Source organism: Suillus subaureus (genome assembly GCF_016647635.1).
Source record: "Suillus subaureus strain MN1 chromosome Unknown BJ212scaffold_78, whole genome shotgun sequence".
Taxonomy (NCBI): Eukaryota; Fungi; Basidiomycota; class Agaricomycetes; order Boletales; family Suillaceae; genus Suillus; species Suillus subaureus.
The window spans coordinates 41,793-64,177 of record NW_024538634.1 but is presented as its reverse complement, the minus strand read 5'-3'; the positions used below and the strand labels follow the sequence as shown (position 1 = coordinate 64,177).

Below are 22,385 nucleotides of genomic sequence, written 5' to 3'. Positions count from 1 at the left end.
CGTGTTACATATATGGTGGTGCGGGGCATATGACTCTCGAGGAGTATGGGTCGATATATCCCGGCCAACTACGGATCATCAATTGGAGGGTGCACGATTTCGAATTCTGACCTGCCAGTTTTGGGAAGATGAAACAAGATCGATTCCGTTTCACAGCCAGCGCTGCACAACGTTGCTTGCACGTTGCAACTGCCAAAGTTTGGTTCTAGTGTCAACGAAAAAGGGTAGTCGATACCCAGCCTCATGTTAGCTTTGCAGGTCACAATCTTCGTTGTGCACCGTGTCCTGCCTGCAGTGCATAAGTATCAGAAACCGTTGAATTGTCGCTCTCATCGAAGATCGACCACCCAGCCAGGAGAAACAACTTTGCTATAATCGTGAGTTCACCGTTGTGCCCCCTTTTATGCTAGAAACCCAGTACTGAAGAAGCGCCGTGCTAGGTCCATTGCCAATGTCTGCCAAAAATATTGTCATTTTTGGAGAAAGTGGCGTCGGGAAAAGCTCCATCATCAACCTTCTCGCAGGGCACCATGTTGCTAGGACCTCTCCGGATACCAAACATTGTACATTGCGCTATGAAGCGTATGATGTTACCATCAAGGGCGCGCCGTATCGTATCTATGATACTGCCGGGGTCGACGGGAACCGCATGGATCCTAGCGGATTTCTCGACGCTGTCATCAACGCTGACAAGTTGATGAAGGAGCTGAGGGTTAACGGTGGAGTCCATTTGTTGCTGTACTGCATCAAGGCAGGCAGGATACCACCGACGTTCGTCACCAACTACAGGCTATTCTATGAATTTTTCTTCGAGGAGAAGATACCAGTTGCGCTCATCGTTACCCACCTGGAGAGGGAAGACCCCATGGATGAATGGTACACGCGAAACAAGGGATCGTTCGACCGTCATGCAGTCAAGTGTGTTGATCATGCTTGTATCACTGCAGCGGCCAACCTGGATCCAAAATACAAGAAGAAGTACGACGCATCCAAAAAGGAAGTGAGTGACTTGATCACACGGAATAAGGATACGGTAGTGGACTGGAATGGAGGAGATGGGTGGCTTGGCCGATTCATTGGAAAGTTGAAGGACCTCTTAACAGGACGTCCAAGCAAGTCAGACGTTCTTGGGGTCCTCACGAAGCGCTGCGGGATGGAGGATGGCCTAGCAAAAGATGTGATCCAAAAACTTCATAAATGACGCGAGTTTACTCGTTACGATAGCTGGATATAGAGGCTGTTTCATTACGATTGGTCATCACCATGTAATACGACTGTAGCAGGACTAGAATGTTCAGATCTGCTATTCTTTTTACGATGTGAGATACTTGGAGATTCAACGTAGAGCACACTCACCTACAACAGTTCTTGTGCGTGTTGCCCAGCTGCAACTCAAAACTCCCGTACTGACTACCTCATGCTTGCGGCTCTGCACGAGGGTCTTCAAGGCGGCATGCTGCATACTTTAGATATACCCGATACGTATCCCAGTTACGCCTCCGCCCATAGTAGCACGACTGTCGCGTGCCAAAGATCAAGCAAGGGCACGGGAAAGTCGTGGCAGAAAGCTTCAGCATCATATAAGGGCGCAAGGCATCAGCACTGACAGATCCTAGCTAGGAAAAGTCACGTCAACTCTGACCGTTCAAAGGAAGAATTCACTTCACCTCGACTACATCCCCAAACTCGTCAGCTACTCATTATACACATCGCGATGGCGAAGAAAAAAAACGCCGTTAACGCTAAAAACATCGTTATATTCGGCGCAATGGGCGCCGGAAAGAGTTCCCTCATAAACCTCATTGCAGATAAAAAGATCGCTAAAACAGGCTCCGACCTCAAGCGCTGCACCCTCACATGGACCAAACATGTGTTACCCCAGTTCTTTGATGACGGGATGCAATGCAATATCTTCGACACGATGGGTATCGAGAACCCAGAGCTCGAGTCGGATGAATACCACCGATCCATCAAGAATGCCAGTCGCCTTCTCCGCAAGCTTGATGAATGCGGCGGCACCAGTTTGTTGGTATATTGCGTTAAAAAACAGCGTGTCAATAGCGCATTGCGGAACAACTACCAGTTGTTCCATGATGTACTATATCAGCGGCGAGTCCCCATAGTCATGGTAGTGACGTGCCTCGAGGACGAGAAAGTCATGGAGGAATGGTGGACGCGGAACCGTGCATCGTTAGAAGAGTTCCAGATCGCCGTGAAGGGACATGCATGCGTAACGACCCTGAAGGATAGAGATGTCATGATGAAGTACAAGACATCGAGGGAAGTCGTGCATGGACTGATCCGGCAGCATGCGGCCATTACGCCAGTGTCTGGGGAATGGAAGCAGGAGGGGATAGTCAGCGCGTTCATGCGACGGTTCAGGCAACCTGATCCAGAGGACAAGGACAAGGAGGATAAACTACAGGAAGACCTCGAGGGTCAATGTGGCATGAAGAAAGAATTAGCTTCGAAGGTCGCAAAAGCATTCGTGTACACGTAGTAGACCAACAGACCCGCTGCCGTGGTAACGACTGACCGCCGTATATATCATGTACTATCATCAGTAGCTTTAGTGCGTAGTACTGTACCAGGGTAGGAAAACTTATGTTTGTACAGCACTTATGTAAGCACAATATCAGCCAATTGATACCCAAGTAGGCTTAAGCGCTTCAGCAATGATCATCGCAGCCCACTGTCCGATGAGAAGTGCCGTCGAATACGTGTTGTATGTATACCGTTGGACCACCACATATCTCAACATGACCTTCATGACTTTTTTCGCAGTGTTGCAACTAGAAGATGCAGACGGTCCTAGTAGTATCACTAAATAGTGTTCTTCTATTTCGGTCCTACCACCCGTTGTGTGTCCCCAATAATCAATTTCAGGTGTGGGAGAGCCAGAAAAGGTCAGTATATAGGGCTGCTAATCTAGTGTAACGCAACCTCACGCTTCCGCAGATAACCATGTGCCAAATAACTGTCGATTCCTCATGATCATGATGGGAACTCTTGACCTGCATAACTCGTCTCACGCCCCATCTCTGGCCCTCCCACTATCCAAAGCTGCAATTCATCGGATTGCGTACCTCCCTTGCATTTTATCACCCCAACTAACCTCTCAGTTAATCTGTTTCCTTATCCTTGATTTGGGGTACATATTATAGTCACGCATTGCTTTCTCTCACACTCGGCGCATTGGTTGCTACCTTCGACATACCAGGCATAACTATATTCCCTGCATTCGGCACCAGCCCGTGGCCGTACCTAATCACCTACGATCGGTTCCGGTTCCTCGCATCTCCAGGCGGTCTCGCAGCATGTCATTCAACCGTATCCTTGCTCTTTCTCTCAGCTGGCATATGAAATGCAATACTGGCGAGCTGCTCCGTATTCTCGATAAAGGAAGCGCAATAAACCGTGTTAGCGAGCTTATTTGGTTCATGGTGATTCCTGCACTCGTGGATATATGTGCTGCGCACGTCGTGTTTATTGTGAGATTCGAACCTGCGTTGGGCGTTGTGGTTAGAGTCGTGATGGAAAGTTATATCTGGGCGAATATCACGCTTACGAGCTATGTGTGGTGAGTGCTCAGTGCTGCTTCGTTCTGTCTATGATTATGAAGTGGATCATAATTGCACGCATGCTCAGGTCACGCGTTGGATCTATACGGATTGTCTCCTTAATTACGAGACTGTCGAGTATTTCGGTGGGGAGAGTACGAGACGCAGAGGTATACAGAGGCTATTGGGGAGTATCAGAGTTTGGAGAAGAGGGTCGTTCATCGTCTCATCTTATTTCAAAATCGTTCCTCATTCTCAAACCAAACCTGCGTTTCATTTCGCTCGCTCATGCAAATGCTGATCACACCTGTAGTATCTCTCAACCTCCTGAACCTCGAACAAACACTCATCATCACCTCCGGTCTTCTGGTCAGTTCTTTGATCGTCGCGTCGCGCATCACGCATCACGAGGGGACAAAGTAATACTAGCGAGTTTGTGGTATTCATCACCTATTATGCACAGATGGGTACCTCAACTCTTTTGTGTGATGCTGAGCTGACATCTTCTGATCACAACCATGCTGATGACATCCACACCAGCTCTACTTCCCTCCGTCAAACCTCGGTGGCGTATACCGACCAAAGCCCCGTCGATACCGAGAAATTGCTTCACCTCCTCGATGAGCTCACTGAAATTGTCGATGAACGCGATGCCAAGGAGTTGGTAGTCACGAATGGCGAAGTTGAATGTGGTGCGCAGCCCTTGCTCCATCTTAAACAACGTATCCTTCTCCTACAACGACCGAACTTCCGCACCGCACAGTATTTCCTTCAAAGTCCCTCGCGGCGGGCGCGTTGCCCTTGTTGGCGAAAGCGGAGCATGCACAAGCGCAATCCTGTGCCTCCTCCACCATCTCTACAGCCTCCAACCTGACTCAGGGTGTATTCTAATCGACAGTCAAGACATCCGCACAGTAACGTTCTCAAGCCTGCGTCGCGCGCAATAGGCGTCGTACCCCATGACCCCGTGCTCTTCAACACCAGCACCGGGTATAATTTCATCGTCTCATGCGCCCAAGCTGCTCAGATGCATGAACGTATCATGAGTTTCCCAGAGGGGCATGAGACGAAGGTTGGGGAGAGATGCTGAGTGGATGTGAGAAGCAGCGGGTGGCGATTACTAGTACTATGGTGAAGAATATGAGGGTGCTGCTTTTAGATGAGGCTACTGGTGCATTGGATAGTGCGACGGAGCGCGGAGTGTTGGAGGGTGCGCCTGGGAGACTTGTGGATGGAAGGAGTTGTTTGAGTATTGCGGATAGATTGAGTACAATTAAGGGGACTGATTAGTGAGTGGTTTTTGGGTGTTTTCTCTTGGTGATGCGGTACTAATTTGTGATTATGGTTCTCAAGGACGGACGGATCGTTGAACAGGGCTTACATAGGGAGCTCCTTCAACTCAATGGCCTCTCTGCATCCATGTGGGCAGATCAGATCAACGCGTCCGAAAATCCGAAAATTCCAGCTGGATACGACATCGACTACGATGCACCCATCCCGAATCTGAAATGCGCAGTACAGCAGTCGAAGAGCGCATAGTAATCGATTCTCCCCAAGTCGTTCCAGCATCCCTACAAACCAAACCAGACACACCTATGTCATTCCCTGTATCCGATGACGCACTCCAAGCGTTCTCAATGATAACACCCACGTCCGACGCGCCTTCCATCCACAGTTATCCAGAGCATTCGGTCGTACCTGCGCATGTACAAGGCGCGAGTGTTACGTTTGATGCGAAAGTGATCACACTTCCGCGGACGGGTTCGCCTGAGCCTAAGAGAGTGCTCTCGACGCATAATATTCAGAGACTTGCGAGGAAGATAAGTCTCAGCGGTAAAGCTCCGAAATTGCCTGGGGTTCTATGCTAGGGCGCGAATATGGCGAGCAGTGGGAGTGCATCTACGCCTTGGAAGCGCTAGAGAGAGTGTGGGTGAGTCGCTGATTGAGGCTGTTTTTGAAGGAGACGAAGAGGAGGACGAGGAGGGGGAGGAAGTGTTTTATCTAGAAGTTCCACCTTTCTCTCTGATTCCCATCTCTTTTCATCGTTGTGTTCCTTTCCTTCCCTTTTCCTTCCTGTTCCTTTCCTTTCCCTGTCATATGTTCTGACCACCTTACTTCCGACGACCCCTGCTACGACACATCATCATTTTTCAATCATATGCGACTTGCGACTTGGATTTTTGTTTTGTTCGATACATATACGTGTTATGGTATTGTATTGATATTACTCGGTCGAATGTCTACATAAATTTAGTAGTCAAACATGGTGCGTTCGACGATAGAACGTTCACACGAGAAGAGAGTTGACTCTTGAGTGCACTTCCTAAGGACAGCTAGCAATCGAACAGAGAAAACCAGCCGAACCAAGTGTTTATTTGGGGGAAAGGATCCACTGCCTATTTACTACGATAGTGTGGCTTTATATACTCGAAGGGATCGGAGAAAGTAGGGATGAAAGAACGAAAAGGGTATGCCTTCAAGTAACAGTAGTTATGGAGTAACTAGTAAATAATTGCTGTAGGCTTCTCGGACTTTGATGAGCGTAACACATGGTTAACATGGTAAAGACCAAGTAAAGATTAACCCTGCTCAATGTCCAAAACTTAAGTTTAAATGAGTCACATCATTGTACGATTCCTGGACCCATGATCTATCATGGCCTCGAGGCGATATCGTAGATGCGTCGCAAGCATGTCCTGCAGCATGGGCTCCAATAGGCGCCTTGCTATCAACTTAAAAAACCAGCCTCACTGCTTCACTTCTTAGACCTTACCCCCAGCAAAGCAGTAGCCCTACAGGCTACCCACCGGCATGGATAGACTCGCGCCTCAACAGTGAGTCGTCTCCCATAATGTCCCTCGACCTTCAGCATATTTTGCATTGATAGTGACTTCACATCTCAAATTTCTGCGTTAAAGCTCGAGGATCCATGCGAATCTGGTTCATTTGGCACCGTTTACCGGCGCAACATCAATACTAGTGAAGGCACAAAAGAAGTTTGTCTGACCACGTGCCCCAAGCTCCCGAATCGTCCATCTGATATCCATCAGGTCGCAGTAGAGGTGTTCAAGATTGATCCTGGGAGAGCTGTGGAGAAATATGAGAAGGTCAGTCATCTAACCGGAGTTTGGCGATTCAAATCACACTTCGCTCAATGGCCTACGTAGGCAATGCGTCGGGAACTCAAGGTGTGGCTTAAACTGTCAAGACACCAAACTATCGTACCGCTACTTGGCACCGCACACGTCGGGTCTCCGTGTCCTGCTCTCGTTTCGCAATGGATGTCCTCCGGAACATTGGATATGTACCTCAAGCAAGCTACAATCACCGCTTCGAATAAAGTTAAATTGGCGAGTCTCTTGTCACCAATCACATTCGCCAAGCATTGATTGATGTTATGCTACAAGGTCAGGGGCGTCGCCGATGGCCTCAGATATCGTTCGTAGACCGCTATCCTATTGTTATTTTGTTCTTGATGTCTACCCAGTCCACTCGGAGGATGTCGTTCACGGTGACCTTCATCCCGTATGTACAGTTGTCTATCCGTAGATATTGCACTCATTCATAAGCCTCAGGCAAATGTGCTTATAGATGGTGCAGGGAATCCACGTCTCACAGATTTTGGTCTTGCAACAATCGCAGAGGACGCAGAGTCACAGCTGAGTACGACGACCGCAAACCGCAGCCTCAATCCTCGATGGCGTGCGCCCGAGGTCATTGGAGTCGTCCCGGAGGCTGAACCTGTACGACCGAATTTTAAGAGTGATGTATATTCTTTTGGTGGTGTCATGTTTGTGCGATTCCTTTGTTTTTCTGCAGTTCTATTCTAAGCTTTCTTCTCAGATCGTCTCGGGGGATACACCATGGAAAGAGAAGGCACAGCCACAAATCATCATTGCGCTGTCGAATAAAGTTGTGCACGCGCGTCCCGACAACATTATTGACGATCACTGGAACTTGATTCAAAAATGCTGGTCTTGGAACCCAGCTGATCGGCCGGAGGCAACTGAAGTCATTGGATGCCTTGCACCGAAAATCGCCCCCATTTTGAGGAGGGTTGAAATGCCTGAAAGGTCCGTAGTTTTCAGATGCCGTTTGAGCCCTATTTTCTAACCTCAAACGCTATATAGCACTATCCGGACCATACCTCCTGAAATAGCTCGAAGGTACGCAGCCTGATTTGTGCCGTATTTGTACAACTTCAAATGCTATATAGTACTATTCTCCCTCCTAAAGTGGCTGCAGGGTGCGTAGTTTTCAGATGGGTTCTTCGTTTTGTAGTTGTCTCATGTTGATAAGTAGGACCGAGCATGGCACCACTTCAATGAGTTCCGATTTCACCAGACTACATAGCACTATCCGTACCATAACTCCTGAAATAGCTGAAAGGTACATAGTCATATTTTTGTCGTATTTTTCCAACCTCAAACGCTATATAGTACTATCCTCCCTCCTACAATGGCTACAAGGTGCGTATTTTTTAGATAGGCCTTTCGTACTGTAGTTGTCTCATTGATAAGCAGGATCAAGCGTGACACCACTTCAACGAGTTCCAATACTCCTGTACTACTACCGGATTACTCTCCTGGCAGGCTACGTCCACTGCCAATGTCTGCCAAAAATATTGTCATTTTTGGAGAAAGTGGCGTCGGGAAAAGCTCCATCATCAACCTCCTCGCAGGGCAACAGGTTGTTAGGACCTCTGTGGACGTCAAACATGGTACATTGCGCTACGAAGCGTATAATGTCAACATCGAGGCCATGCCATACCGCATCTATGAAACTGCAGGTGTCGACGGCAATCGCATGGATCCTGGCGGATTTCGCGATGCGGTCACCAATGCTGACAACTTGAAGAAGGAGCTGAAGGTTAACGGAGGAATCCATTTGCTGCTGTACTGCATCAAGGCAGACAGGATACCACTGACGTTCGTCACCAACTACAGGCCATTCTATGAATTTTTATTCGAAGAGAAGGTACCAGTTGCACTCATCGTTACTCACATGGAGAGGGAGGATCCCATGGATGATTGGTACACGCGAAACAAGGGATCGTTTGACCGCCATGCAGTCAACTGTGTTGATCATGCTTGTATCACCGCGGCGGCCAACCTAGATCCAAAATACAAGAAGAAGTACGACGCATCCAAAAAGGAAGTGAGTGACTTGATTATACGGAATAAGGATACGGTAGTGGACTGGAATGGAGGAGATGGATGGCTTGCCCGGTTCATTGGAAAGTTGAAAGACATCTCAACGGGACGTCCAAGCAAGTCAGACGTTCTTGGGGTCCTCATGAAGCGCGGCGGGTTGGAGGATAACCTAGCAAAAGACGTGATTCAAAAACTTAGTAGGTGACGCAAGTCTACTCGTTACGATTGATTATCACCTTGTAATACGACTGTAGGTAGTACTTGGTTCAATTCTTCTTCTTACGATGTGAGATACTTGGATCATCTTCAACGTGGAGCGCTTTTACATACGGTAGTTCTTGTGCGTGTTGCCTAGCTGCAACTTAAAACTCCAGTACTAACTACCTCATGCCTGTGGTTCTGTATACGGGTTTTCAAGGCGACATGCTTAATACATACTCTGGATATACCCAAAACGTGTCCAAGTTACGCCTCTGCCCGTAGCAGCATGACTGTCGCGTGCCAAAGATCAAATCAGGGCACGGAAAAGTCGTGGCAGAAAGCTTCTGCATCATATAAGGGTGCAAGGCATGAGCCCTGACAGATCCTAGCTAGAAAAGTCAGTCAATTATAACCGTCCAAAGGAACAATTCGCTTCACCTCGACTACTTCCCAAAACTCACCAGCTACCCATTTTACACATCACGATGGCGAAGAACAAAAGCGTCATTCACGCTAAAAACATTGTTATATTCGGCGCAATGGGCGCCGGAAAGAGTTCCCTCATAAACCTCATTGCAGACCAAAGCATCGCTAAAACTGGCTCCAACCTCAGGCGCTGCACCCTCACATGGACCAAATATGTGTTACCCCAGTTCTTTGATGATGGGATGCAATGCAATATCTTCGACACGATGGGCATCGAGAACCCAGAACTCGAGCCATATGAGTACCACCGATCCATCAAGAATGCCAGCCGACTTCTCCGCGAGCTTGATGCATGCGGCGGCACCAGTTTGTTGGTATATTGCGTTCAAAAAGGCCGTGACAGTGGCGCATTGCGGAGTAACTACCAGTTATTCCATGAAGTGTTATATCAGCGGCGGGTCCCCATAGTCATGGTAGTGACGGGCCTCGAGGACGAGGATGTCATGGAGGAATGGTGGGGACGGAACCATGAATCGTTCAAAGTATCCCAGGTCGTCGTGGAAGGACATGTATGCGCAACGACCTTGAAGGATGAAGATAAGAAGTACAGGGAATCGATGGAAGCCGTGCATGAGCTGATCCGGAAGCATGCAGCCACTACGCCAGTGTCTGGGGAATGGAAGCAGGAGGGGATAGTCAGCGCGTTCACGCGATGGTTCAGGCAACCTGATCCGGAGGACAAGAAGTTGCAGGATAAGCTACAGAAGGACCTCGAGGGTCAATGTGGCATGAAGAAAGAGTTGGCTTTGAAGGTCGCAAAAGCGTTCGTGTACACGTAGTAACCAACGGACTCACTGCTGTGGAAACGATTGATGGCTATACATATCACGTACCGGTACCATGCGGTAGTCTAGTGCGTACTTGGGCAGCTGGCTTTCAAGTTGTAGATAAGTAATGATGGTATCAGCCAGTAGAGTTGTTTTTCATTCGAGGAAAACTTCCAAGTAATTTAGTACATACTGCCAGGACCCAGCAGCTGGCGCTCACTGCACCACAAAAACATCCGCTAAATACATTGTACTCATAATTAGAAACATCTCTGGCGATGCATATCAAATGCAATTGATACCCAAGTCTTCAGCAATGATCATTGCAGCCCGCTCTCCGATGAGAAGTGCCGTCGAATACGTGTTCTGTGTATCATATCGTTAGACCACACATCAACAATCCCCTGTTCAGTACCCACCGCGCCAACGTTCAACGGCACAATGGACATATCTGCGACCTTCAGGTTCGACACGCCGTACACATCTAGCCGAGCGTCAACGACTCCTTGATCTGCCTCCGATTTCATGGCACAAGTCCCAAGCTACAAATACAGAGATCAGATGTGAGATTATGAAAGGTCCAGCTGCACACACCGAGTGCCACGCCGTTTGCACTGATGTTCGATTCAGCATTTTACCGTGACAATGGAGATGGCAAATCAGGACTTACCGATGTCGCGGTGGAATTGATTGATCGCCTCGTCATCTTCGGCAGTGTAGACGATGTCAGGCGCATTCAAGTCCACCGGCCCGGAAGCTTCTCTGCAGGCTGCAGCGCTTCCCTCTGGGAAATCGGGATGGCCAGCAGCGATTTCACCTCGATAGGAAGCCATGCGTCGAAAAACTTCGCGCGTCTTTTTGTACCCAAAGTCAAGAGGAGCAATATCGGATGGACTGTGCGGAGTGCCATAGTCACGCAAGTGCCCCAAAAGGATGTGCGTCCACTCACTCGTCTAGGAAGCCTGTAGTAAAGTCCATTCCTTCTTTGCCATCCTCCGTCACCTTGACATGAACGCTTCCAATAGACACGGGGTAAAGCTATTGAAGAGATTCAGAAAAAAACACGGGGTAGACGGAGAGCAGTACTGTATAATAACCGGCACTCATGTAGCTGCGAGGAGGAAGGATGCTCGAGAGCGGCCTCGAGAGCGGTGGAATATATCTGGCTGTCATGAGCATTGCCATCTCATCAAAGCCAAGCATATGCACGCACCCTGAAAAGGCAGTGAATATTGCAACAACCTTGTCTGGGCGGTCCTGGAAGAACTCCTTCCAGCGTGGTTGAAAAGCTGGATTCATGGCCTTTAATTCCTCGTCATCAGGACGCCACTTGATTTTTGAATCGAGGCCACTGAGATACCAATCAGCACGGCACCGGCAGTGATAACTTGTACCAACTTTTGTGCAATCAATGACTTGCCGCTGCTGTTCCATTGTGCAAGGCTTTCTACATTTGGGTAGTTGCAAAGTGCTGCAATCGTGGCGAGAAAACATGCTCACCCTCTAGGATACTCTCCCCACGCCAGAGGGCGTCCATGGTAACAGCATCGTCGGCAGCCAAGTATGGAACAATAACGAGATTGTGATCTGACCGTCCTAAGCCAAGCTCTTAGAATAAATTTGAAGCGCACCTTGATAATTTTCTCCGACGCCAGGTAAATTCACTAGTTGCTCGATACCGCACCGCTTGAGAATCGCCTCAGCACCAATCCCAGACCTCTCCAGAATGGTCGGGGAGCCGAACGCCCCAGCAGAGACAACAACAAGTTTCGATGCTTTCACAATACTCGACGGCTGATCCGCGTCTGGGCAAGACACCGGGTCGCTGGTGAACTCGACACCTACAGCATGCTTGCCCCTTTCATTTGGAAAAGCCGTCAACAGTTTGCTACGATCCCAGGTGGCAACTTACTCGAAAATGATACGCTTTACACGCTTTCCGTCCCAGACTTGTAAATTTGAGTTGTGGGCTTGGTTGTAGATATAGTGGTGAGCCGCGTCCGAACGCCTTCCGGTTGTCCCATCAATATATCTTTTATATACGAGTCAAATATTGGCAATACTAGTAGCTTAGGAGTAAAGGAACTCACTTCCGCCATGGCTGAGACAGTTCTGGTTAGTGGTCGCAGTTAGGAAAGGAAGATCATAGCGTACACTATATGTATTGCATGTTTCCAGATCATTGGTGTCATCGGCATACTGCCTCTTGTGATAGGTCGTACCAACCTGGATGAATTCGTCGGAAATACCCATTTTATACCCACCGGAAGACACTTTGATAGGTCCGTTATAGCCATGGGTTGGAAGATCGGGCTGCACCTCATATGTCTCCAGCTATAAGGTGAACGTATAAGCAACAGATATACTGAAAACGTATTCGAGACCTTCTTCATGAGGGGAATCAAACTCTCAGATTCCCAACCACTGACTCCCCAATCATCATAGTCCGAAGCAGGTGGACGAGTGTAAACCATAACTGTCTCACTATCAGAGTCTTCTTCATCTTGCAAATATGCTACGCACAATTCACACATGAGCCTCCACCGACACAGCGACCGCAAGGAACAATCGGTACGCGGCCGTTGAGACGAGGAGATGGATTTCCAATGTTGAATGTGACCGTGGTGCTCGTCGGTAGTTGATTGAAGGGATATTGGGAGGGTTGCACATGAATAGGTTTATTAAGGGTGTGTTGACCCGCTTCCAGAATCAAGATCCTCAACGAGGGATCATATGCAGCTAAGCGACCTGCAACAACACAGGCTGTAGTACCGCCTATACAGAATGGTGTGTGAAGAGGGCAAACCACTACAAGACGTTATTTGCTCACCTCCAGCAAAAACGATATCGAATTCTGACGGGATTGGATGAGACATTAATATGAAGGGTTACTTTCAGGCCGCCCCACTCTGCCGCTTCCATCTTATAACATTCACCCAAGTGAAGCGCCAACATTCATCGGCCTCGGGGACTTCCGATACATCGCAAATCACACGATGAAGACCGTGATAATGGCGATAATTATAATGACTACTTTCACTGTGGCAACGTCTAGTGATTGGAGCCTAAATGTGAGAAAAACATGGGGCACATGTGATTAAATGTATGGCATACAGAAAGGCGCGGATATCTCAACGTATTATTGAGTTCGCAAACAGCGCAAATGGCCCGGTACAAGGGATTCAACATCTTATGACCCACAACATAAGGCAACTCCCTGCGCCTGCTGTATTTGGTACTGCGCCTTAATTCTATGTAGTGTTCATGTGATGTAGAATTTTCAATCCCAGCACAACCTTATTCCTTGATGAAAGAGTATCTGTACAGAACATGCTCACACCTGAGGCAGGACAGGATCTGTCTGCAGGACAGATTGGCATCATATCCACAGAAATATTTTGCATTTGTGATAGAATCTGTACTGTAAGGGTATTGGATATCAAATTTTAGATATGTTTGTGATATGACATTTGGGCAAATTGGGGGGACAATATCCTAAATCTGATGGCATCTCATATCCAAACTTTGAAATAAATATCTGTTTTACTCTAAGATACATGCCATATATAGAATTTAAGCATGGATATGATGGCTGATCAATTTTAATTGCAAGTTTTAAATATGAACCCTATACATATTTGGTATGGAGCTTTCTGATTGGTCAGTCATTGAACAAGTTCAGAATAATACAAACCAGATCTGCACATATTGTCACTCTATGATGAAGTGAGGTACAAGTGTAGTCTTAGAGTTTGGTCTTTGGCTGAGCAGAAGAAGCCATTGGTTCTTGTTTCTGCTCCTCCACTAGCAAAAGTCCTTGTTGAGCTCTTTTCTTTTCTCTCCTTCTATCCTGTACTATCTTTCCCCTAGGCTACACACCATTAATTAAAATCTACCAACAATTAAAATCTACCAACTATGGCTCACATTACATCAGACCCAGCACTGGACATTGTCCCTGATTTTGCATCCACAACTTTCCAAGGCATAAGAGACTGCATCATAGGAAACACACAGGCAACCCATGAAGAAGTAGCCAATGAACTCATTATGGGTTGGCAGCAAGACCAAGACATCTGACTTGCAGTGAATGTGAAAGTCAATGAAGAAGCTTGTCAAGTAGCAGAGGCAGCACATACTGAATAAGAATGACTCCTCCTAGAGCAAGAGGCTGAGAATGAACACCATGAAGGAGAAGAGAAGAAACCAAGGATCAATGAATTCAAACAGGCACCTCAGTCAGTGATACTCTCACTCACCAACCATCCCAATACACAATCCACAAGCTCAAGTCCTTTGAGTACATCAAATTGTGGTATTCCAGCCTTAACAGATGCAGAGAGGCAGCTGACAAAGCCAAGTCATTAGCAGACAGTACCTTTGGCTTCATGAAGGTCAACAATTTTGTAGCCTTGAAGGCCATAGCCTCATTCAGGCCATCCCACAAGGTTATCCAAGGCCATGGTCTTGAATGGTGTCAGTTCAATATGGCGAAGAACAGCTTCCTAGTGTACATCAACAAGCTTAACTGGCCAGAGAAGCACCAGCACACCCTCATCATGTTCTTTATGAACATTGTGTCTAATCTGCAATGGGCCAAACCATTTGGTGAACACACCCTGCTCCTCTATGTTGCCTGCATTTGATGGAATTGGCATGACACCCTCACTCTTGACAACACTTTTGACATCAGTGTTTTTCAACTTTACATTGTTGAAAAACCTCACCAAGGAAGTTTGGAACAAAACATGACTCAAGAGTCTGACAGAGGTTCATACCTTTCACTAACATAATTCCAAATGAAACTAATTACATTACTATGTTTCCTTTTACTTGCTGCTACTGCTTCCACACATGCCCCCACTGCTGCTTCCTGCTTCTGACTCAAAAAACTGCTCCTGGTACCACTATGTGCTTGGCACTGCTACCACTGCTGCTTTCTCTACCTCATCAATCTCTTTCTCTCACTCCAATGCTTTCCTGACCCAGCTTCAGCTTGCTATGTCATTGCACCATTGAGCATGGGAGACTCCATCCCAATACAACCATGCCTGGGCTGAGACTCACCTAACATGCTCTCACTCTCACTCCCCACTTCAAAACCCCTCAGGACATCTCCCACCCCAAGCTCAGTCTCCTGGTTGCAACTGTCCTTGGCAAGAACCCAAGCAAAACAGCCAAGACAAGCAGTCTTTTCAGAACAGTGCAGCATCAACCAGCCACCATGCCTGCACTGTGTCTCAGCTGTTTCACCCACAACATCCACAAGTGCAAGAGCAAGCTTCTGTGGGATAACAAGGCCCCTACCTCTTGCTGCAGCAGCCCAGAGGGCTGGCTCATCAACACTCTTGGCTTGCAACTCTGCTATGACTGGCAACATCCCAATGGTTACCTGAGTGCAAGCAAGGACCACATACAGAGCCCCTTCAGTGACAAACTCTGTATTATATGGGTCACCTGACCTACACAATATCCCATATAAGATGGGCCAGCGGACTATGGGCCAATGTTATGTATATCCTTGATGTTGATGGGTGGGCTGGGAGGGATATTATTTCTGATGGGGACAGGTGGGCCCATCTATGCTGATGTAATAAATATCCTCAATGATGGCAGATGGGCTGGGAGAAATCTATATGGATATATGAGCAATGCTGTTGCACTAGTTTTGATCCGAGTCATCAATGGCATTCAGACTCAGATCCTGTCCATGTCGATCAAAGTCAACACAGCTAAGCACCCTGTTGACTCAGAATCCAGTGATACCTTGGAAGATGGTCCATAGGCATAAGGGCCAAGGTATTGGTATACTATATGGACATATGGACGTATAGGCTGAGGTAGTGATATATATTATATTGACAGGTGGGCTGAGGTAGTTGTTACAGTGACTCAAAAAACTGTCTGTATGTTTTGACATTTTTCACTATCTATGATATTGTGTGAGAATGAACAAATGCCTCAAGGACATGGTTATACCACATTGTAGTATGGCTTCAGGGCTTTCATTTGAGCCCTACACTGTGGGAATCGGTGGAGATATGGTGGAGACATAAGGCTTATAAAATGATGACTCATGTGGATAGTTTTTTGAGTGTATATTAAAACTATATAAATCATTATTTATGACACCACAAAAATCATGCCACTATTATATAAATTATGAAGTGGTGTCATTATGTTATTTTATGACTATATCTAACTATATAAACCAGAATATCTCATGTATCATAGTCATAATCACCATGAAAGCCATCTCCTCTGCTCAAAGAGATAATATCCTCTCTCTGTCTTATGCTGGCCTCTCTGCTTGCCAAATTTCCTCTAGAACTGGAGTATGCAAGTCCACTGTGGCCAAGTTTATCAAAGAAAGCTACCCAGACAAGGAAAACTCTTGTGGAGGACATCCATCCAAGCTTACCTCTACTGACAAAAGGGCTATTATCCAACATATCACTACAGGAAAGGCTGATAATGCTGTCCAAGCCACCCATTATATCAATTCCACCATCACTACCCCTGTCTCTTCACAAACTGTGAGGAATGTTCTCAAGGCAGCTCATCTCAAGGCAGTAACAAAGAAGAAAAAGTCTCTTCTCTCCATCAAACATAGGCAGAGAAGACTAGCCTTTGCCTTAGCTCATCAACACTGGACTGTAGAGGACTGGAAGCATGTTATATGGTCAGATGAGACCAAAATCAATAGGATTGGGTCAGATGGGAAGGTATATGTATGGAAAAAGAAGGGAGATGGCCTAACAGACAGAGAGGTTAATGGGACTGTCAAGTTTGGAGGAGGTTCTTTAATGGTATGGGGCTGTATGGGATGGAATGGTGTGGGAATGCTTGCTGAGGTTGAGGGGAAGATGAATGCTGAGCAGTATGTGGACATTTTAAATGACCACTTGCTGCCTAGCTTGGCAGAATCAGGGATTGATGAAGAAGATATCATTTTCCAACAGGATAATGATCCCAAGCACACATCCAGAAGAGCTAAGGAATGGTTTGAAGAACATAACATCAATGTTCTTGACTGGCCAGCACAGTCTCCTGATGTCAATGTCATTGAACATCTCTGGGGAACACTCAAGAAAAAGCTTCAAGCCTATGAAAACCCTCCTAAAGGAGTATGAGAGCTTTGGGAGAGAGTAGCAGTGGAATGGGGGAAGATCACAGCTGAGGATTGCCAGAAATTAATTGAGAGTATGCCTAGAAGGATAGAGGCAGTAATTAAAGCCAAGGGAGGTCATACAAAATACTAGAATACCTGGTTATTATTGTAAAATACTTGAGTCAAAAAACTGTCTGCATGAGTCACCATTTTGTGAGCCTTGTATCTCCACCATATCTCCACCGATTCCCACGGTGTAGGGCTCAAATGAAAGCCCTGAAGCCATACTACAATGTGGTATAACCATGTCCTTGAGGCATTTGTTCATTCTCACACAATATCATAGATAGTGAAAAATGTCAAAACATGCAGACAGTTTTTTGAGCCACTGTAGATCGCTTCCTAGGGATAGAACTGGTATGTTTTCCTTCACTGACTCCAGATCAGCTTGGAAATCAAGTCCTTGACAGATCAAAGCCTTACTGCTCTCCTTTTGCACAGCAAAAGAGCTATGGGGTCATGCTGAGCTTCTACCCTCTGGTCCCAAGTGGCAATATTGTGTTGTTCCCACTGATCATCCAATGAAACTACCTGTGCACCTTTGGCATGATCCACTGGACTGTATTGAATCCCTCTGTCATATCCCACAATCCAGACCCACGTTCCATCATATTCCCATGCCTTCTGAGCCTACATCCGGACCACACTTCATATCCAACTCATTCCCAGATCCCCTTCTGCTGTATGCTCCACACCTCAGCAGGATCGACTACGCTCTGGATTTACGCCTGAGCTCTGGACCATCAGATCTCCACTGCTAGCCTGAACCATAACCCCCTGTCCCATCCACCCTATGTACACTCCATCCAGCAAGACATCTGGACTTCACCTCATCTTGGATTCCAGACTCTATCCACCTTCTCATATCCTGGTCCTGTATCCACCTTGTCTTCCAGATCCCCAGATCTCCGGACCTATTCCCACCCCCTGTCTGATATCCTGCACCTATCCCCATTTAGGCATTCTTGGCCTTCTGGCTTTCAGTTACCTCTTGTTCTGTCTTGCTTATTGATCCTTATATGAGTCTTCATCTCCAAGTTCATTTACTTATGTTCCATCTTACTTACTAATGTGTTTCCACATGCTCATACATAGCCTTGCTCCTTTGCTTACTGATCTCCTCAGATATTGTTCAGTATATAACCCCTGTAGATACTCCTGTAGTTCCTTAGTTTGAATATCAACTTAGACTTGCCCAATCCTCTCTCAGACTTTGGTCCACCTAAGTCTGTCCTACCCATCAGGCCTAGGGATTGATTCCCTAGGCTGGAGCTCTGCCTTTCTGGCACTTACCCTCTTTCTGGACTTAGGTCCAATCCCTGTCTCTCCAACTCTACCTTAGGGTAGTCTACCTCTGTTTGTTTCTATATCAGACTCTGTCCAATGTAGCCCCTATTCCTTCTGGACCTCCTGTCCCTCATACCTCTGGGCATCCTGTCCTTCAGATGTTCCACCCTCCGTACCTTCAGACATTCCATCCTCCTAACCCTCAGACATCCTGCTCTCTGTACCTTTGGACATCCTGTCCTTCATACCTCTGGACATCCTGTCCTTCTGTCCTCCATCATCCTGCCCTCCTGTCCTCCTGTCCTCCTGTCCTCCTGTCCTCCTGTCCTCCTGTCCTCCTGTCCTCCTGTCCTCCTGTCCTTCTGTCCTCCTGTCCTCCTGTCCTCCTGTCCTCTGGACCCTCAGACCTCCTATCCTTCCATCCTGTTTCCTGTAGAAGTATTACCTTGCAGTGGGAACTCTCCTAAACACTTCCTGTGTTCCTCCAGAACTCTCCCGCGCTCCTCTGGAAGTCCTCTAGCACTCCACCAGAGTAGCCAGCCTCCAGAAGTCCTCCGGACTTTGTCAGACTATCATCAGACTTCATATGAAATGAAGGGCACATACTCAGGTAAGGGGCACAGCATATGAGCTGAGGCCAAGCCCCTCCGAGTCAGTCTCTCTCTTCTTTGAGCAACATGGTTCTTAACACCCTCTTCAATAATCCAAGATTTGCCAAGGATATTGACCTCATACCTGAATGCATATATACCATGGCAGAGTGTACAGTATGTATATACAGCAAATGGATGACTGGCAAAGCAGCCTGGATGATGCAGGTTTGTGCCTTAGTGTTTAGTGTGAATACTTGTCTAACTTCTATTACTCTATTGCAGTCCAAGCTTCCAGAGGATTCTACACTGCTTGGTGTAATACTTTCCTCTGATAAGACCAATATCATGAACATGACTGGCAGACGTGCTGCCCACCCCCTCCTCATCAGTCTTGCCAACATCAAGATGGCAGTTTGAAACAAGGCATCATCACATGCTTTTCTTCTCACAGCCCTGCTTCCCATCGCTGAATTTTTGCATCTGGTCAAACATATGCAAGGTGTTCTAGAAGCTCACCTAATCCATCAGTGTCTTGACATTATCCTTGAGCCACTCAAGCAGGCTACATGCATTGGACATATGATGTCAGACCCAGTCGGGAACCTTAGATATTGTTTTACTTCCCTGGCTTTATATATCGTGGATACACCCAAGGCAGCCATGCTTGCCTGTGTTCAAGGAAAGACCTCACACCTCACCACAGCTTCATATAAGCAATTCGGTGATGCCTTCCAACATCCCACACACAGCCAAAACCACCCTTACACAACTCAAGAACATTAAATCTATATGTGACCCTCTAGATGTCAAAGCCCTCTTCACCACATGTGAGCCCAACTGCCTCAGTAGTGTTGCTGATCCATTCTGGCATGACTGGCCATTTGCAGATCCAAACTTGTTTCTGACCCTGGAGGCCTTGCACCATTGGCATTGTGAATCCTATGATCATGATGTACAGTGGTGTATCAAAATTGTCGGTGTGGAGGAGCTCAACTTTCATTTTTCTGTCTTACAACCACTCATGACATTCTGACATTTCAAACAGGGTATCTCAATGCTCAAGCAAGTCACCAGAAGAGCACAGTGGGACATACAGTGTTACCTTGTTGCTGTTATCACAAATGCTGCACCTCCAGGCATTGTCATAGCTGTCCATGTGCTAATGGACTTCCATTACTTATCTCAAGCAGTAACAATTGACAAGAAGCAATGTCAGAAGACCCTCAATGCTCTCAAGATGTTTCATGACCACAAACATGAAGTTATCATGCACAGTGGGCATTGGGGTGCCAAGAGCAAAAACATCCTTGACAACTGGTACATTCCAAAGCTCAAAATAATGCAAAGTGTTGTGCTGAGTATTTATCAAGTTGGTCCTCCTATACAGTGGTCAGCTGACACCACAGAACAAGCTCACATAACTCTCATCAAGGATCCAGCAGAATCTATGAATAACCAGAACTATGATCCCCAGATATGTTGATATCTGGATTGCATTGAAAAATGTTGACATTTTCATCTTGCAACATCTATTACCCAGCAACTGCAGTCCCAGACACACACTACCACTGCCAGATATAGAGATGATCCAGATGATGGGATCGATGATGATGAGAATGCCAATGAAGCAGGTGATATCCAGGCTGCCATTAGTGATTTGTGAGGGACAGGACATGTTGTATCAAACTTCTTCAAGAAGGCACAACTTGCCTCATTGTCTACCACAGCGCCCAGACCACTCTGCATGTTCATTGTTGACTCCACTGCCATACATCTCAATTTTGACCCCTCATTACAATGCCACTTGGAGGTTCTGTTTGCCTGATTTGTGAGCAGCACTTGCCAATTACATTCAATGGGAGGGTCAGACTGTTCAAAACCTCCACAAGTTGACAGGACAACGTTGAGCATCACCAACCACAAATCTTCCATTCCAGCATCTTAATATTTGGTTCAAAGTATGCATGCAGCAGACACCCCACCATAGCAGGTCAGCCCTCCTTCCTGCTCTGACAGTTAATGCATCTCTGCCAGATGCCAATTGGAAGCATGGCTGCTACAATGCTGCCATATTTACTGTTGATGGCACAGAACAATGGCCTGCTAGCGGGCTTAAAGGTAACTTGATATGTTCTTCAGTGTTATTTGTACTGACTCAGAGGTACAAATCTAGGACACATTGTTGTTGAGGTTTGCCTCATTATGTTACCAGTCTCACTGCCAGGCAGAACTCTCGCATGAGCTGCACGTTTCCTTACTTATGTCCAATGTCTTGACATGGTACATCAGCAATGCGGAATGGTATTGGACCACACTACACAGATACATGTTCTAAAATGTGCTATGTGTGCAGGAGCGATGCCTTTCAGTGACATCCTTCCCCTAGATCAACTTCACTCCTTTGCTCACATTATTCCCTGCTTTGGTCCTCACACTGACACTCATCTGATGCCACAAAACAGCTCTAAGTTCACTCAATCATTTTTGCTATACTATCTCTGAGTCGAATGCAGTGGTGTAGTAATATTAGCTCTATGTATTACCTTGTCCATACCAGTTTTCTTTTGAAATAAATATTCATGCCCTGTGACCACTGTATCACACTACAGGCCACTATATTACTGGACCACTAAGACTCATCTGTAAGCGCATGCTATAACCTGCTGTAATATAATCAAGCGCTAATATTAGATTTGAGCCAGTTGCTACATGTCACTGTGGATGCTGTAAGTTACCACAGGTGGCTGTACTTGGTTAGGGCACTATGTCATTTTTGGGGTTTTGCTGATGTTCTTCATACCTGCAGCCTTCCGTGTAAAAGCAGAGGTATGGTTGACTCTTCTCTTCTACTGGAATAGCATAGAACCCTGCTGTGAAATCAAGGATGCAAATATGTTTGTGTCCCACTAAGTGTTGTTGTTTTGTGTTGATGTCTCCCTGCAGTGTTGGTGCTACATTTGATACCTTGTTGACTTTGTTGAAGTTTTGGCAGATCTGCCACTTCACTTTGGTGGAGTCAACTGGTTCTAACATTCTAACTGGTGTTGAGCTTGGGTCAAAATTGGGGTCCAGTGGCTCACCAAGTTCAATACACTGTTGGTTAACAATATTCTGGATGTCATCTAATGATAGACTGGTACCTGAGTATGTCTTCTGTACGAGTATAG

General features: G+C 46.7%; 11 protein-coding genes across 11 annotated transcripts; 10 read left to right on the top strand and 1 right to left on the bottom strand.

Moving 5' to 3' along the window:
• Positions 1–249: 249 nt before the first annotated feature.
• BJ212DRAFT_999306 (P-loop containing nucleoside triphosphate hydrolase protein) lies at positions 250–1,223 on the top strand. The gene is made up of 2 exons (XM_041344553.1): positions 250–377; positions 441–1,223. Exon 2 carries the CDS (start codon positions 452–454, stop codon positions 1,199–1,201), a length of 750 nt encoding a protein of 249 aa, XP_041186283.1. The 5' UTR covers positions 250–377; positions 441–451; the 3' UTR covers positions 1,202–1,223.
• Positions 1,224–1,362: 139 nt separating this feature from the next.
• On the top strand, positions 1,363–2,588 carry BJ212DRAFT_1397681 (uncharacterized protein). Its single transcript, XM_041337253.1, has 2 exons — positions 1,363–1,616; positions 1,668–2,588. Exon 2 carries the CDS (start codon positions 1,715–1,717, stop codon positions 2,498–2,500), a length of 786 nt encoding a protein of 261 aa, XP_041186282.1. The 5' UTR covers positions 1,363–1,616; positions 1,668–1,714; the 3' UTR covers positions 2,501–2,588.
• A 672-nt stretch (positions 2,589–3,260) lies between these two features.
• On the top strand, positions 3,261–3,760 carry BJ212DRAFT_1397678 (uncharacterized protein). The gene has a single exon (XM_041337252.1). It carries the CDS (start codon positions 3,318–3,320, stop codon positions 3,582–3,584), a length of 267 nt encoding a protein of 88 aa, XP_041186281.1. The 5' UTR covers positions 3,261–3,317; the 3' UTR covers positions 3,585–3,760.
• A 1,023-nt stretch (positions 3,761–4,783) lies between these two features.
• BJ212DRAFT_999130 (uncharacterized protein) lies at positions 4,784–5,830 on the top strand. The gene is made up of 3 exons (XM_041344552.1): positions 4,784–4,849; positions 4,914–5,490; positions 5,815–5,830. The coding sequence occupies exon 2, from the start codon at positions 5,069–5,071 to the stop codon at positions 5,426–5,428; it is 360 nt and encodes a 119-aa protein (XP_041186280.1). The 5' UTR covers positions 4,784–4,849; positions 4,914–5,068; the 3' UTR covers positions 5,429–5,490; positions 5,815–5,830.
• A 778-nt stretch (positions 5,831–6,608) lies between these two features.
• On the top strand, positions 6,609–7,256 carry BJ212DRAFT_1397673 (uncharacterized protein; the record flags this gene model as incomplete). Its single annotated transcript, XM_041337251.1, has 4 exons — positions 6,609–6,667; positions 6,728–6,874; positions 6,967–7,085; positions 7,136–7,256. Coding segments are annotated over exons 2-3 (184 nt in total), but the record flags the coding sequence as incomplete, so codon positions are not given.
• Positions 7,139–7,586, top strand: BJ212DRAFT_1233966 (kinase-like domain-containing protein; the record flags this gene model as incomplete). Its single annotated transcript, XM_041329519.1, has 2 exons — positions 7,139–7,345; positions 7,392–7,586. Coding segments are annotated over 2 exons (402 nt in total), but the record flags the coding sequence as incomplete, so codon positions are not given.
• BJ212DRAFT_1439115 (uncharacterized protein) lies at positions 7,400–9,000 on the top strand. The gene is made up of 6 exons (XM_041337749.1): positions 7,400–7,633; positions 7,691–7,726; positions 7,777–7,806; positions 7,863–7,949; positions 8,000–8,029; positions 8,084–9,000. Exons 1-6 carry the CDS (start codon positions 7,623–7,625, stop codon positions 8,916–8,918), a joined length of 1,029 nt encoding a protein of 342 aa, XP_041186277.1. The 5' UTR covers positions 7,400–7,622; the 3' UTR covers positions 8,919–9,000.
• A 7-nt stretch (positions 9,001–9,007) lies between these two features.
• Positions 9,008–10,181, top strand: BJ212DRAFT_1397669 (uncharacterized protein; the record flags this gene model as incomplete). The annotated part of the gene is made up of 1 exon (XM_041337250.1): positions 9,008–10,181. Exon 1 carries the CDS (start codon positions 9,400–9,402, stop codon positions 10,177–10,179), a length of 780 nt encoding a protein of 259 aa, XP_041186276.1. The 5' UTR covers positions 9,008–9,399.
• Positions 10,182–10,452: 271 nt separating this feature from the next.
• Positions 10,453–13,043, bottom strand: BJ212DRAFT_1285796 (alcohol oxidase-like protein; the record flags this gene model as incomplete). The annotated part of the gene is made up of 16 exons (XM_041331910.1): positions 10,453–10,533; positions 10,587–10,709; positions 10,762–10,781; positions 10,838–11,061; positions 11,117–11,205; positions 11,254–11,308; positions 11,381–11,518; positions 11,566–11,614; positions 11,668–11,754; positions 11,799–12,025; positions 12,080–12,199; positions 12,258–12,268; positions 12,322–12,501; positions 12,552–12,643; positions 12,691–12,942; positions 12,998–13,043. 16 exons carry the CDS (start codon positions 13,041–13,043, stop codon positions 10,453–10,455), a joined length of 1,794 nt encoding a protein of 597 aa, XP_041186275.1.
• A 1,359-nt stretch (positions 13,044–14,402) lies between these two features.
• On the top strand, positions 14,403–14,699 carry BJ212DRAFT_1223577 (uncharacterized protein; the record flags this gene model as incomplete). The annotated part of the gene is made up of 1 exon (XM_041329424.1): positions 14,403–14,699. A coding segment is annotated over one exon (297 nt), but the record flags the coding sequence as incomplete, so codon positions are not given.
• A 5,552-nt stretch (positions 14,700–20,251) lies between these two features.
• On the top strand, positions 20,252–20,581 carry BJ212DRAFT_1225481 (uncharacterized protein; the record flags this gene model as incomplete). The annotated part of the gene is made up of 1 exon (XM_041329446.1): positions 20,252–20,581. A coding segment is annotated over one exon (330 nt), but the record flags the coding sequence as incomplete, so codon positions are not given.
• Between the last annotated feature and the right edge of the window lie 1,804 nt (positions 20,582–22,385).

Coding starts and splice junctions, on each gene's coding strand:
- BJ212DRAFT_999306 (XM_041344553.1), top strand. CDS start 452: ATGTCTGCCAAAAATATTGTCATTTTTGGAGAAAGTGGCGTCGGGAAA.
- BJ212DRAFT_1397678 (XM_041337252.1), top strand. CDS start 3,318: ATGTCATTCAACCGTATCCTTGCTCTTTCTCTCAGCTGGCATATGAAA.
- BJ212DRAFT_1397681 (XM_041337253.1), top strand. CDS start 1,715: ATGGCGAAGAAAAAAAACGCCGTTAACGCTAAAAACATCGTTATATTC.
- BJ212DRAFT_1439115 (XM_041337749.1), top strand. Junction 7,727..7,776: donor CCTCCTGAAATAGCTCGAAG/GTACGCAGCCTG, acceptor AATGCTATATAG/TACTATTCTCCCTCCTAAAG. Junction 8,030..8,083: donor CCTCCTACAATGGCTACAAG/GTGCGTATTTTT, acceptor ATTGATAAGCAG/GATCAAGCGTGACACCACTT.
- BJ212DRAFT_999130 (XM_041344552.1), top strand. CDS start 5,069: ATGCGCAGTACAGCAGTCGAAGAGCGCATAGTAATCGATTCTCCCCAA.